The following is a 13,338-nucleotide window of genomic DNA, read 5'->3' as shown; positions in this document are numbered from 1 at the left end:
TGCCCTTAACAAATTTTCCCCCATCCCATACATCTACATTACCTCTCACAATGCATTCCATTTGACCCACTTATAAACCATCTACAGATACATAAAAGCCCAAAAGGTTGAAGATAAGAAATTATAATAGAATAAGCTGAAGTATGTACAGAAACCTTTGTATCACTAGAGGACTTTCCCAGAACCCACTAGAACTTTTCTGTTATACATGCATATACCAAAGGCTTTTTCCACCTACACGGGGGGTAGCCAAAAAGAAAAAGGCATAGAAACCACTCACACCCATTCCATTTCCTATATATTCCACTCCCCTCCACCCTCCTCCCTCTTGGCACCTCCTGGATGACGGGTCATCCCTGCATCCTGTCCACTGCCCTGGGTCAGAAGCAGTGTTAAAAGACAGCACATCTTTTATGAAAAAAGAAAAAAATTTTTTTTTTTAGAATTTCTTCATCCCTTTGTTTCATTAAGCCATTTTAGTTTAAATATTTCAAACCAATGTCACTAATCGTTTATTTTGTCAAATTTATTCTAACAGGACCAGCTGCAAGCATGGATCAGGTTCCAGAAAAAGAAATGGGAATTTCAAGCCAAGCAGCGTGAGACTCGTGGTAAAAGGTCACGCACAGGAGACTATTCGTCAACATCTGCTGATAGTGGTGCAAGCAGTGGCAGGGCTGGTCATGTTGTGAGATCTGGGCCTTCCTCCACCATTGGTGGCTTCCTCCGTAAAACACAGCGTACTTTGCTTGATGTCCCATGGGAAATCATTCAGGTATGCAACAAGGACAGAAAACCAAATTTTAGATATCCCTTCAACTTGGACCTTCTGTGCACAATTGCTTTATTGTAATCAATATCAAGATTGTTTAATTTTATTAATTGTGGACACAAAGTATATTTTATATAAAAATGTAAGGAATTTTATTATGATAAGTTCAGTGTTAACCCATTGAGAGCCAGTAATTAATAACTTTTCATACCTTTGTGACAGCCTCTTTTGTTTTGATATTGTGAAATTGAACCAGTCTCTTTCTGGTCTTGCATGAGATTCACATCTTCTTGGTAACTGGGATCAAATCTGAATTGGCTCAAATCACTCTAAGAAGAGATATTGTGTTGTCTGGTTAAGGCTAGAGTAGAGTAGTATGTGATGCATTCTGTGCCTTTTGTTTGGTGATTGAATCCATAAGGCCTACATTGGGCAGTTCCATGTCCATTACAACCTCTCATCCCCATCCATAAAGCTGTCTTTTTCTTAAAACAACCAATAGTTTCAGTGTTCACTACATGGTTATTAAGTCTATTCCATTCATTGATCACTCATCCATTTCCTGCTATATGTGACCCCAAATACTTAAAACTATCCACTTTCTCTAGCGTCTCTCCCCTAAGACTTGCTCCAGACTCACTTCCACCCTTGGACATTTCATCACCTTTAACCCACACTTACCATCTCTAATATATCCATTACCTTCACATTTACCTCTATATCATCCATTCATGTACACATTTAACAACCATGGTGACATAACACAACCCTGATGTAGCTCCACCTTTATCTCAGACCACTTACTCTTGCCATTCTTAACCCTAACACAAGCTCTACTACTCATGTAAAAGTTTTGACTGCCCTTAAGAGCTCTTCCCCTATCCTATATATCTGCCACACCTCCCACATACCATTCTTCTTGTATTCATCCTATATCACTCACCACCTTCCACACTCCTCCAACTTCTCTTGGTATTCTTTCTCCTTTTCCTTTCCATTTAATTTGTTTACTTTCAGTACCTCTAACTCACAACCTTTTCTTCCTCCTCCACTTTTTGTCCTTTTCAATTTACCTTGTACCAAAAAATTATATGACACTCCCCCACTCTTTCCCTTGAAAACATGAACATCCAGAAATCTTCCAATCCTTTATTTGGGTACCACTACAATTGCTTGAAATTCTGTTGCATTTGTTAACTTGCTGTGGGGGACACTACACTCAGTGGGTAAGATGGCCTCTTAATTATTCCTGTAAGATATTGTGATTTATAATACACAGTGATTAAGGTATACCATATATTTTTCTTTTCTCACAGATTGTTGAAACCAACAACCCTGGTCACTTTAAGGTTTGGGCTCTGTTGGGTAATGATCTTCATCTTATTAAACTGGTCATCCCAAGAATATTTTATGTCAACCAACGCACACCTAAAGTAGAATCAGGAGACCGGGTGTGGAGGAAGGCCAACAAGACCCTTCCGCGATCCCATCCTGTAGCCAATTTGTATGAGTACAGTGTACCAGAAGAGGTATACAAACAACACAGTAGTGCTTTGATGGCAGATTTGTCTAAACCAGACATAGAAGGCATCTATGAAACTCAGGTGGGAACATATTTTTTAATCTAATGCAGTTTTCTATTTTTTATTTACAAGGAAATTTTTCTGAACCTTGATTTAGAACAGTTCCGGCAGTTGGGCCCTGTTGTAGTGGTGCTGTACTTCACTGTTGCACTTAACCCAAGCAGTGTGGTGGGGACAAGTATGACACTTCATCCATGGTGCTGAGATGGGAGGGATGCCAAATGGTTTTTAGTTGTATGTGAAATAGGTTTGTGCCTTGACTTGGCCACCCCCTTATAAGGGGGAAAAGGTCTAGGTATGTGTATATATGAAGGATTACTTCTGTTTAATAGGGAATATAGAGCAGCTATGTTATACATGATGGAGTAGATTTTAGATTGACTGAGAATTATAGGATTTGTCTATCCTTAAGACTGCAAAAACCAGTACAGAATTGTGGTTGGCATTCTTGGTTTGAACTGGAGGGCCCTCATTTGACCCTAGCAAGGATGGGAGAAAGAAAAGAAAAGAAAGAAAAAAAAAATCTGGTGAATGTTGCTGTGAGTGGAAGGGTGGTGAGGTAAACACCAGGAACCGTTGGAGTTTTTATTGCTAACGTTTCGTCCTGAAAGGACTTCCTTAGCGTCCTTTCAGGACGAAATGTTAGCAATAAAAACTCCAACAGTTCCTAGTGTTTACCTCACCACCCTTCCACTCATTCTGTCTTACGCACTTCAGAATGTTGCTGTCATGGGTTGGAGAGCCTGGATCAACCCTCAGGGTTAGAAATGTACATGGCTCTCCAGCCTTACTGCAAAGGCTGACAATAGGAGTTGTAGACCAATGTTGCATGTCAGTGCCATTAGAATAGTATGCCCATGCTGATTACATTGGTTACAGGCTACATTCACAGTCACAGCCATTGTAATGCCGCTCTTAACACTTCTCATGCATTTCATGCCATGCATACATTTTTGCCAAGCTGGAACAAGCCACAGTGACAAATTTACACTGCTGTAGCATTCTCCAGTTTGTTTCTGTAGCCAGACATATTCTGTGTTGGCACATTCATCCCTTAACATACACAGGGTTAGGTATCAGAGACACCCATGTATGTTGAAAAATTTTGTGTTTATGGTGCCAAATGAGAGTTGCTGGGCTTTATCAGGAGAGTAAATATCAGCCCCTCAGGGCTCTACTTCTTAGTGAGGTAGGAGGAGGGCAATGTGTTTCATCTGTTATTTCCTGGTATTCATTGATCATACATACATATACCGAGGCTTTGTCCCCCTTACAAGGGAGGTAGCCAAAAAGAAAAAGGCATAAAATCATTCCCACCCATTCCATCCCTAAATACACTCCACTCCCTTCCACCCTCCCTCTTATCTTAGCACCTCCTGGATGTGGTTATTTCAGCTATTCTCTCCTTTCTCAGATAGTGATGCTGCCTCTTGCAGTCATGTTGTAGTAGCACTGTATATTCCTATCTGGAGCAAATCGACACTTTCTCTCAATCTCCCCCATTGTGTCATAATTGTTGTAATAGAATTAAATTCTTGTGTTCATTAACAGTTTATAAGTATCTTCTGTCATTATCTTTTTGTGAATTTCTGGCAACAGATTCTCTATGATTGAGATTCCTCAATCTTTTTCATAATTTTTTCTCATGATAGATTCATCTATCATTTTGTTTAACTTTGACAGTTGTTTGAAAATTACTTTTATTTTGTCCTATTTCCATTATATCCTCCACTTCTGGCTCCAATCATAAACTTTATCCACATCTTCTGGTAGAAGTTTACAACCTCTTCACCTGTCACCCTTTTCTTGATCTTGGTATCATTTACAAATAAGTTTGCCAGCAGGCCTGAAGCTGTACATCACTGCTCTAGCCTTAAGAGGGGAATGTTAGTGCCTGCAGTTATCCATACCCACACCTGTTGATATTTGCAATATTAATGTCTGAATGTATGTACATTGTATTTAGATTAATGGGTTTATGATGCTTTTATGATTCAATGACCATATTTTCTTTGCATTTAATCTCCGTCTTTCATCATTACAGGTTCCGCTCATGTTCCGTGCACTAGTGCAATTGGGCTGCATCACAGAGGTAGATCGTGCCATCACTAAACAAGATACTGACACCTTTGAATTGGCACAGCTCAAATTCAAAACTCTAGCTCAGTACCAGTACCTAGAACCTGGTCATTTACGACATCTCTACTTTTATCAGTATAAGTCTGGGAACAAGTCAGTGCTTAGTGTTTTTATCCCAGCCACTAAAAAAGCTCATGTCTTTGTGGTTGACACAGTTAAGAGTAACCAGATGCCAAATCTTAACACACTTTACAACAATGAAAGGAACTTGAAAATCAGGAAGATGGGCTCTGAAGAACAAATTCCTGAGTTAGACTATAGCTTTTCTATAAAATTTGAAACAGAGTTGCGGCCAGTTTACAAACATGTTCAAGATGTGCTTCAGGCTTATAAAGATGAAAGGAAGGGGCCAACCTATATTGCAGTCCAGTCACAGTTGGACTTTACAACCCTGACAACACTTATGCCTGGCCTTGGCGAATTTCCCATGGTGCCTGTGCATGTGTTAGACAAAGAGAATATGTACAGTGTGCTAGACTGGCAGCGTGTTGGATCACGAACATTGATCCGTCATTATTTAGGATTGGAGCAGATCCTGCATACGACTCTCGAGCAGTGCCGATACTTTCACATTCCCATTGGGAACCTTCCACAAGACACCACAATTTTTGGGGCTGATCTCTTTTATGCACGGCACCTACAGAAGCATAACTGTATTCTCTGGTGTTCGCCCACACACAGGCCTGACTTGGGAGGAAAAGAACATGATGATAACAGGCTCTTGGGAGAACTGGAGGAGAAGGGTAGAGGGGAGGTAAACAACTCTGGATGCTACACTAGTGTCTGTTTTGAACTGGATATTGAATCATTGGCAGTGAACACTATCTTACAAGCATACCGCATCAATGACATTGAAGGCACAAGTAGCAGTGTTGCCTTTGATGCTATGCCTCAAGCCTCCTTAGAAGAAATGATGGGAGGAGCTGAATCAACCCTCACGGCATATGACGAAACTGCCCGCTGTGCAGGAGCCTTCAGGATTGTTCGACAAATGGTTGCTACTTGGCTTCGTGATGTTACCATGTATCAGAATGTGTTTGCAGATTTTCAGATTGTTCATTTTTATCGTTGGTTACACAACCCATCCTCATTACTCTATGATCCTGCACTTGGACGTATTCTGAACACACTCATGCAAAAACTCTTTCTTCACCTTATTTCTGAGTTCAAGAGACTTGGGTCCATTATTGTGTTTGCAAACTTTAACAAAATTCTGGTGTGCACCAAAAAGAGAACTATAGAGGATGCTATGTCATACATGGAATATATTGTTGCTAGTATTCGGGGGAAAGAGCTTTTCCACTCAATTGACATCTCCTTCAGTAACTGCTGGCAGTTTCTTATGTGGCTTGACTCTGCAAATCATGGAGGCTTCAAGGGCAATCTTCCAGAAGGAGTGATGCAGTCATTTGCGGAAGATAAGGATGATAATGAAAGTGAAGAAGCTGGAAGTAAACAGCAAGGCCCAGGTGAAGATGGAACTGACAATGATGAGGCTGTTATTGATATGAACTGGAACTTAAGTGAATACTTACCTGAGTGGTGTGGCTGCCACACAAGCTTCAATGCAGTTGTGGCATCCTTCATTAGTGCAGCATTCGACAAGCTACAAGAGGAAGGGAGAAACTTCACTCCAGGTAACACTCCTATCAAAAGAAAGTCCGGTACTCAGACCAACCGTAATCCACAGTCAGCTTTGCAAGGATATATTGAGTTTGTGCAGGACCTCATAGCTGGTGAAATGGCTCAGAAATTGTACTTTGTAACACAGAAGATTAAAGGAAAGGCTACCTCTAGTCAAGCTCCAGTTGAAGATGATACAGGACCCTTTGGTCTACACACCAACAAAACAAACCCACCTCTTCAGTTTGTTATCAGTGTTTGTAAGGTTTTGTCACTTGAAACTGCAGTGACTGAGCAGGTAAGGAAAAATGTGTGTATATGTGCATGTATTTACTTAGTCGGAAGCTTGCTGGATGAGCAGGTTAGGGTGTTGTTACTTGCGGCGAAGGTCGAGGTGAGGGCGGTTCAAATCCTGCCACTAGCGAAGTTGAACCAAGGGCATGGTTCATTAAATTCCACGCTACAATGTCCTCTGTGAGGGGCACCGTCCTAGCCTCCCGATAGGGGGGTAGTGTGTGACGTTAAACCATATCATCATCATTTACTTAGTTGGAGTATGTCTTTACCTAGTTGTATTTTATAGGAAGAGAGCTTCCAATTTGATCTTAAATTCTTGTACAGTTTTTGCACTCACTGTTTTCTCATTCAGTTTGTTCCAGATATCTATCACTCTGTGTGGGAAGCTATTCTTCTTCAGATCTCTTCTGTAACGATCTTTTTTTAAGTTTATTTTCATGTCCCTTACAAACACTTTCCTGTGTAGGTAAATACAGTCTATTAGGTTGGTGTATAGTAGTAGGCACCAAAAATACCTAAAATGTGAATAGAGTTAATTTTGGGTTAATTTAGAAGACTCGTTTAGTGTAACTGTTATTTTTTCATATTAACAGGTTAACAAGTTACGGAGAGACTTATTAAAGATTCTGAACTTGAGTGAATTTTCACCTTTGGCTGAATGGAAGGATCCTTCAGTATCATTTGTTTTGCCAGAGGTTATTTGTAGAAGCTGCAATCATTGCCGCAACATTGACCTTTGCAAGGACCCTCACCAGGCAGTGAACAATCGAGTGTAAGGTTCCATACTATTTTTTCTGATGGATTGTTCATGACTTTTTCATAGATGCCCATTAGAAAATTAAATTTATAGAATGTCTTACATGTATCATGAAAATTTCATTAATGTAACATATCTCACATATATCAATGGCTTTTTCCCCCTTACAAGGGGGGGAGTAGCCAAAGTCTAAAGGATAAATCCACTCCTATTTCATCCCCACATACTCCACTCCCATTCACCACCCCTCCCTTTCTCTTTTCTTGGCTCCTTCTGGATGATGGGTCATCCCTGTACCTCACCCACAGCCCTAGGTCAGAAGCAGTGTAGCAAGACACAGCATATCCACAGCAAGGCCACTTCATTTAATTGGCAACACCCCCTCTTCATCCCCTTAGAACATGTACATCCAAAACTTCCTACTCTTCTGGTTAACACTATATAGTCCATTAAAGCCCTATCTACCACCCTTCCTTTCACCATCCTCTCCCATGTGTACTTATGCTTGACTTTCTTTCTAAACACTGTATTTGCTATCATCAAATTTCTAGACACATCATCATCTCTCCACTATTATTTTTTCCTGGAATTCCATACTTCCCAACTACTACCTCTCTTGGTTCATCTCCTACCCAAGCATTAAGATTTCTCAATACCACTACATTGACGTTTCTCCCTAAACTATCTATGCACTCATTTAAATCTATCTAAAAACCTTCCTTTCCTCTAGACTCGTCTCACTACCAGGCCCATATGCACTTACAAAAACCCACATCTCCCTTCCCAGTTTCACCTTCATCCACATTAACCTTAAAGAAACCTACCACTCCGCTTTTACCTAACTTTTCATTTACTAGTATAGCCACCCCTTCACTCCTGACACCCTCCCAACTACACTCCCAAACTCAAACTTGCCCCTCCCTTTCAATTTTGTTTCAATAACAACACATCCATCTTTCTTCTCACAAACATACCGCCTGTCTATTCCCTTTTACTCTTATCTATACCACATCCATGCACATTAAAAGACCCAAACCTTAGGGTTCTGGTTGGAAAACTCCTCCCAGACCCTCTTATACCTTTGCCCTATTTTAGGAATGTCCCTTTTGGGATGCGTAGTTTTATACCTATGAGAAGTGTGAAGATACATTTTGAACTAAGTCACTCATAGCATTCTTTATTTTATGTAACCCCTGCAGGCGGATGTGGTTGTGTCCTGTTTGCAATACAAGCTATAAAAATACAGAGATTGAATTTCTCTTAATTGGTATTGTACAGACCAAGTCCATGGCCTGTACTCTTCAGGACTTACAGTGTGATCGATGTTCTCAGGTAAGATCTTGCACCTGTTATTGTTAAATGGCAAATGTAGCTTTGTCTAGTTATGTATATATGGATTATGTTCATGTTTATATATAATAATAATCAATTCTCATGTATTCTTAGATTAAACAACCAAATATGAAACACTACTGCACATGTGGAGGACGTTTCCACCCACTCCTCAAACGACAAGAATTCAGTGAGAAAATGAACATCTTCAGCCACATAGCCCATTCATGCAATATGCCCCTCCTGCAGGAAAGTGTGGACTGGATTGTAAAAGGGAATGCATAGGTAAAATAATAGTCTAAAAGATGAGTTGGGCAAAAATGATGACTGAAGAGCCATTTGGGAAAGTGTTACAAATGGAAAATTCCACTGGGAAGGTCCCCAGGTGATGTGAAGCTAATGTGCACCACATGGTGTCATGGCACTCTGTAATGTGACCTCAGCTGCTCTGAGTCAGGAATGGCTTACCCCAACTATTGGTGCCAGTGTTGTATCAACATTTGTCACAGCAACATCTCTATGTCTGCATTAATGAAAATGTTTTTTGTGCTCTGGGAAAAGTTGAAAAAATATCATAAGTGCCTATGGAAAGAAAAAGAAAGTATTTATTTTTGTATCACAGAAAGTCAAATACATCCATTCCTCAGTTTAATAGACACAATAAGGGAACATCAATGCAATGAGTTAATAGATTCAACATATCTATCGGACACTTAAAAAACCCACTATCGGAGAAATAATATCAGAAGTACAGGAGATCCGTATATTTCGACTTCTACTGAAGAGGACTAGAAATAGTAGTCGAAATATATGGATCTCCTGTACTTCTGATATTATTTCTCCGATAGTGGGTTTTAAGTGTATATTTACAAATGTGTTATAATATCACAGTTTCCCATATTTATCGGAATTTAAGATCAGACTTACCAAGGATTGTGAAGACAGGTTCTTGATATGCTGTGATCATATAGTATGGAGATGAAAATTTACTCAAGTCACTGGATTTTGTCTGTTGCTTCCAAAATCTGTTAAATGGGGTTCTGTTAAATCAAGGGCTGAGTATAGTTGGAAAACTCAACAACTTCATTAGTGTGAAGTGCCTGGAAGAGAAGTTAAGCATTGGAACAACCACCGGAGGAAATTGTACAAATTGTTAGAGGTCACTGTAAGTGATTAAAAGAAATTAATGTAAAATAGCTGTTGTAATGTGACCTCACTTGTCCTGAATGGGGTGGGGATTGGTTTGTATGAATATAATTTATTAAAGTTTTATAAACTTAGCATCAAAGTCTATGTGTAACCTTAAACTGATTAAGAATATATATAAAATCAACATCAGTTGGCTTGTCCAGCCAGTGCTATAAAAATATAGAATTTATATTCTTAAACTGTCCCATTTATTAATATAGAATATACATTGACCCGTCATCCAGGGGGTGCTAAGATAAGAGGGAGGGTGGAGGGGTGTGGAGTGTATTCAGGGATGGAATGGGTGGGAATGATTTTATGCCTTTTCCTTTTTGGCTACCTCCCTTGTAAGGGGGAAAAAGCCTTGGTATATGTATGTACATTAGAAAAAAATTGGTAAAAATATCTGATTTGCTTACAATCCCAAACATTGTAGGTAATGGAATCTCAGCCTACAATAGCATATGCTTATAAATGTTCCCCTTTATGAGGAGTGTGGCCAAGACAGGGGATACACAGACCCTAAACCCATCCTATACCCTTCAAAAAATACAATCATTGTCATTCCTATCTTAGTTCCTCAGTGGATGAAGGGTCATCCCTGTTTCTTTTCACGCTGCTCAGGTCATAGGCAATGCAGCAAGATACTGCACTGTACAAGAGCTAGAGGTGGTTTACCTCACCACTTCCTTACATAATGTTTTTCATTACTCCTTGACATTTGTTTGCTTCCCTTACACTTGTTCACCATCCCAACTCCATTCCCTACTACATGTGACCCCAGATACTTAAAGTTCTACACTTCCTCCAGCTCCCCACCATCATCCTTTTTATATCACATCACCTTTTGCCTACATCTATTTTCAGCTTCCTCTTACAGTACCCTCCCAAACTCGGCCACTAACTACATACATATACCAAGGCTTTTTCCCCCTTACTTCAGCTTATCTTTCAACTTGGTTACAAGTGCAGTGTCATCTGCAAATAACAACTTGCTTATCTCTCATTTCTCTCATTCAATAACTAATCCCCTGCTTCACATTTACCTGCCTCACATCACTATATACACACTGAAGAACTGTGGAGACATTACTTAACCATGGCACAGCCCCACCTTCACCTCAAACCATTCTTTTCATTCTCACACAAGTTTACTCACAAAAACTTTTGACTGCCCTCAACAGAGTTCCCCCTATGTCATACATCTGTAACATATCCTATAAGACCTCTCTGTCAACCCTCTTGTGCACCTTCAAATCTATAAATGCCTACAAGGCATCTTTATCCCTTGCCAAAAACTTCTTGCATATCATACTTCAAAAATTTGAGTTATGGACTTTTTTTTTTTTTTTTTTTTTCTCCCATAACCCACACTGTTTTTTCCCAATATCTCTCACTGTTCTAATCCTCTAAACACCCTCGTATACACTACCAATATCATTTGACTGGCTGATCTCCCTAGAACTATTACATTTGTATATGTTCCCTTGTCTATTGTATAGTTGAATTATACATCATGCTACACATTCACTTCCAATCCAGTGAAATACTCCCCTTTTGTACATATTAAATAGTCTCACAAACCATTGTGCATGCTGGTGGTGTAATCAGGAGTGTACCAGTCTTGTATTCATTTAGGGTTTGAATCCTGTATTCCTCTGATTCTCAGAAGTGCTTCAACAGTCCAATCACATTGGGTAAAGGTGACAGCTTCAGCCGCAGCTACATGCTTTCTGGCATAGGCTCCTCACCCCCTTTGCAAACCATTCCATCATAATAACTCTTCCCTTCATTAGACATCCCACATGACAACCATCTGACCAAGGTGCCTTACCAGTTTTTATCTCTTTCAATGCTCTTTGTATCATCTCTCTTCCCATAGCCCTATCATTCTCTCCCATCATAGTCACCTAGCATCCCTCATTGTCATAATCACAGTCTCTATCCTACACTACAATCAACAACCTGAAATACTTCATCCTTCTTTTCCTTACTGCCTTCACTTCTATTAGTATATGTCCATGTCCCTGTACCATTTGTCTGCCAAACTTTCCTCCCGTTGCTCTTCCAACTTCTTTGCAAAGCATCTTATTCTTTTCAAAATTCTCCAATAAACACCTCACATCTGCTTTCCTTTTGGTCTCCTTTACCTTGCATTTTCCCTCCATCCTCTTTATTCTGTAATTTTCATATGATTTACCATTTCTTCCTCTATATAACAAGGGCTTCTTCCCCTTTATAAGGGAGGTAACCAAGACAAAGGCACGCACCCACTCCCATCCACCACTCTTGTTCCCTCTTATCTCAGCTCGTGGATGAAGGCTCATCACCTGGGTTGAAAGCAATGCAGCAAAACAGTACATCCATGGCAGGGCTGCTTCACTTACACAGCAACCTCCCCCTCCCGGTCCACTCATCCAGGAAATAGAGAAGACAGAGACCCTTCAGTGTGTATCAAGGTATCATCCATACACAACCATTTTCCACTCACCCCTATCCCCTGCATTCTCCCTTGCTCAGGAGATATTCTGCTCTTGCTCAAAGCCCCTTTCACCCTATACATCCATCTTATCCTTGGTCATCCCCATCCACCTCTGCTTTCTACACCTCTGTTTGCTAATATTTCTTCACTCATTCTTTCCATGTGTCCAAACCATCTTAACAGTCATTCGTCAGCCCCATCTGCTGACTCCCTTTCCACCCCTACTTTCCTCCTCATTTCTCATTATCCACCCTTGTAACCCCTACCATACTTAATCTCAAACACATTTGATTTCTTTTCTGCCTCTGTTGAAGTCCAAGTTTCCCCTCCCATACAGCGTCATAAGCACAACCCCTTCATATAATTTTCTCTTTGCCTATTTCTTATGACACTTTTCAACCACCCAAGACATTTACTTGCTTCTCTCAATCTACTAATTACCTCCACCCCTACTCCATTTCCTGCCACATGTGACCCCAAATACTTAGAACTGTCCGCTTCCTCTACCCATTCTCCTTTAAGACTTCCAACTCGCTGCCACCCTCTCCCCTTGTACATCTCATCACCTTACTTTTATCCACACCTTCAACTTTCTCTTATCACATACATTCCCAAATTCCATCACTAACTTCATTAATCCTTCCACAGACCCCCCCACAAGTGCAATGTCGTCTGCAAACAAGTGGCTCACCTCCCACTTCTCTCCACTATTTCTAGCCATCTCCAATCCCCTGCTATTATCCTCGCCTTTGCCTCCTGCACCACCCTATCCATGTACACACTGAATAGCCATGGCAACATGACACAGCCCTGACACAGCTCCACCTTTACCTCAAACCACTTGTCCTCTCCATTTCAAATCTTAAACAAGCTCTACTACTCTCATAAAGACTCTTGACTACCCTAAACAGCTTTCCCCCAATCCCAGATATCTGCAATACCTCCCATAGTGCCTTCCTGTCTACCCTGTCATAAGCCTTTTCCAAATCCATAAAGGCCCAAAACACATCCTTATCTTTTCCCAAAGACTTTTTACAACTCTCCTTTACCACAAAATTTTTATCCACACATACTTTACCTTTCCTAAACCCCACTTACTCTGTTTCTGAACTGTGAAGGGTGGCTGCATGAGAACTTGCTCGATGAAACAAGAGTTGATTGGTGA

General features: G+C 40.4%; 1 protein-coding gene across 1 annotated transcript in view; it reads left to right on the top strand.

Annotated features, from left to right (window-relative positions):
• Nucleotides 1-9,231, top strand: part of PolE1 (DNA polymerase epsilon catalytic subunit 1) — a 50,874-nt gene extending 41,643 nt beyond the window's left edge. The window contains exons 25-30 of the mRNA XM_076208091.1: nucleotides 539-775; nucleotides 2,089-2,376; nucleotides 4,400-6,415; nucleotides 7,008-7,186; nucleotides 8,371-8,503; nucleotides 8,618-9,231. Of these exons, the coding sequence (XP_076064206.1) occupies nucleotides 539-775; nucleotides 2,089-2,376; nucleotides 4,400-6,415; nucleotides 7,008-7,186; nucleotides 8,371-8,503; nucleotides 8,618-8,788 (3,024 nt within the window). The 3' untranslated portion in view covers nucleotides 8,789-9,231. The remainder of the gene's footprint in view (nucleotides 1-538; nucleotides 776-2,088; nucleotides 2,377-4,399; nucleotides 6,416-7,007; nucleotides 7,187-8,370; nucleotides 8,504-8,617) is intronic.
• Nucleotides 9,232-13,338: the final 4,107 nt, after the last annotated feature.

This window comes from Oratosquilla oratoria, chromosome 24, assembly GCF_046742065.1.
Source record: "Oratosquilla oratoria isolate Oo_2021 chromosome 24, ASM4674206v1, whole genome shotgun sequence".
Classification (NCBI taxonomy): domain Eukaryota; kingdom Metazoa; phylum Arthropoda; class Malacostraca; order Stomatopoda; family Squillidae; genus Oratosquilla; species Oratosquilla oratoria.
The sequence above is the reverse complement of the archived record's forward strand: the minus strand, read 5'-3'. Positions and strand labels throughout refer to the sequence as shown.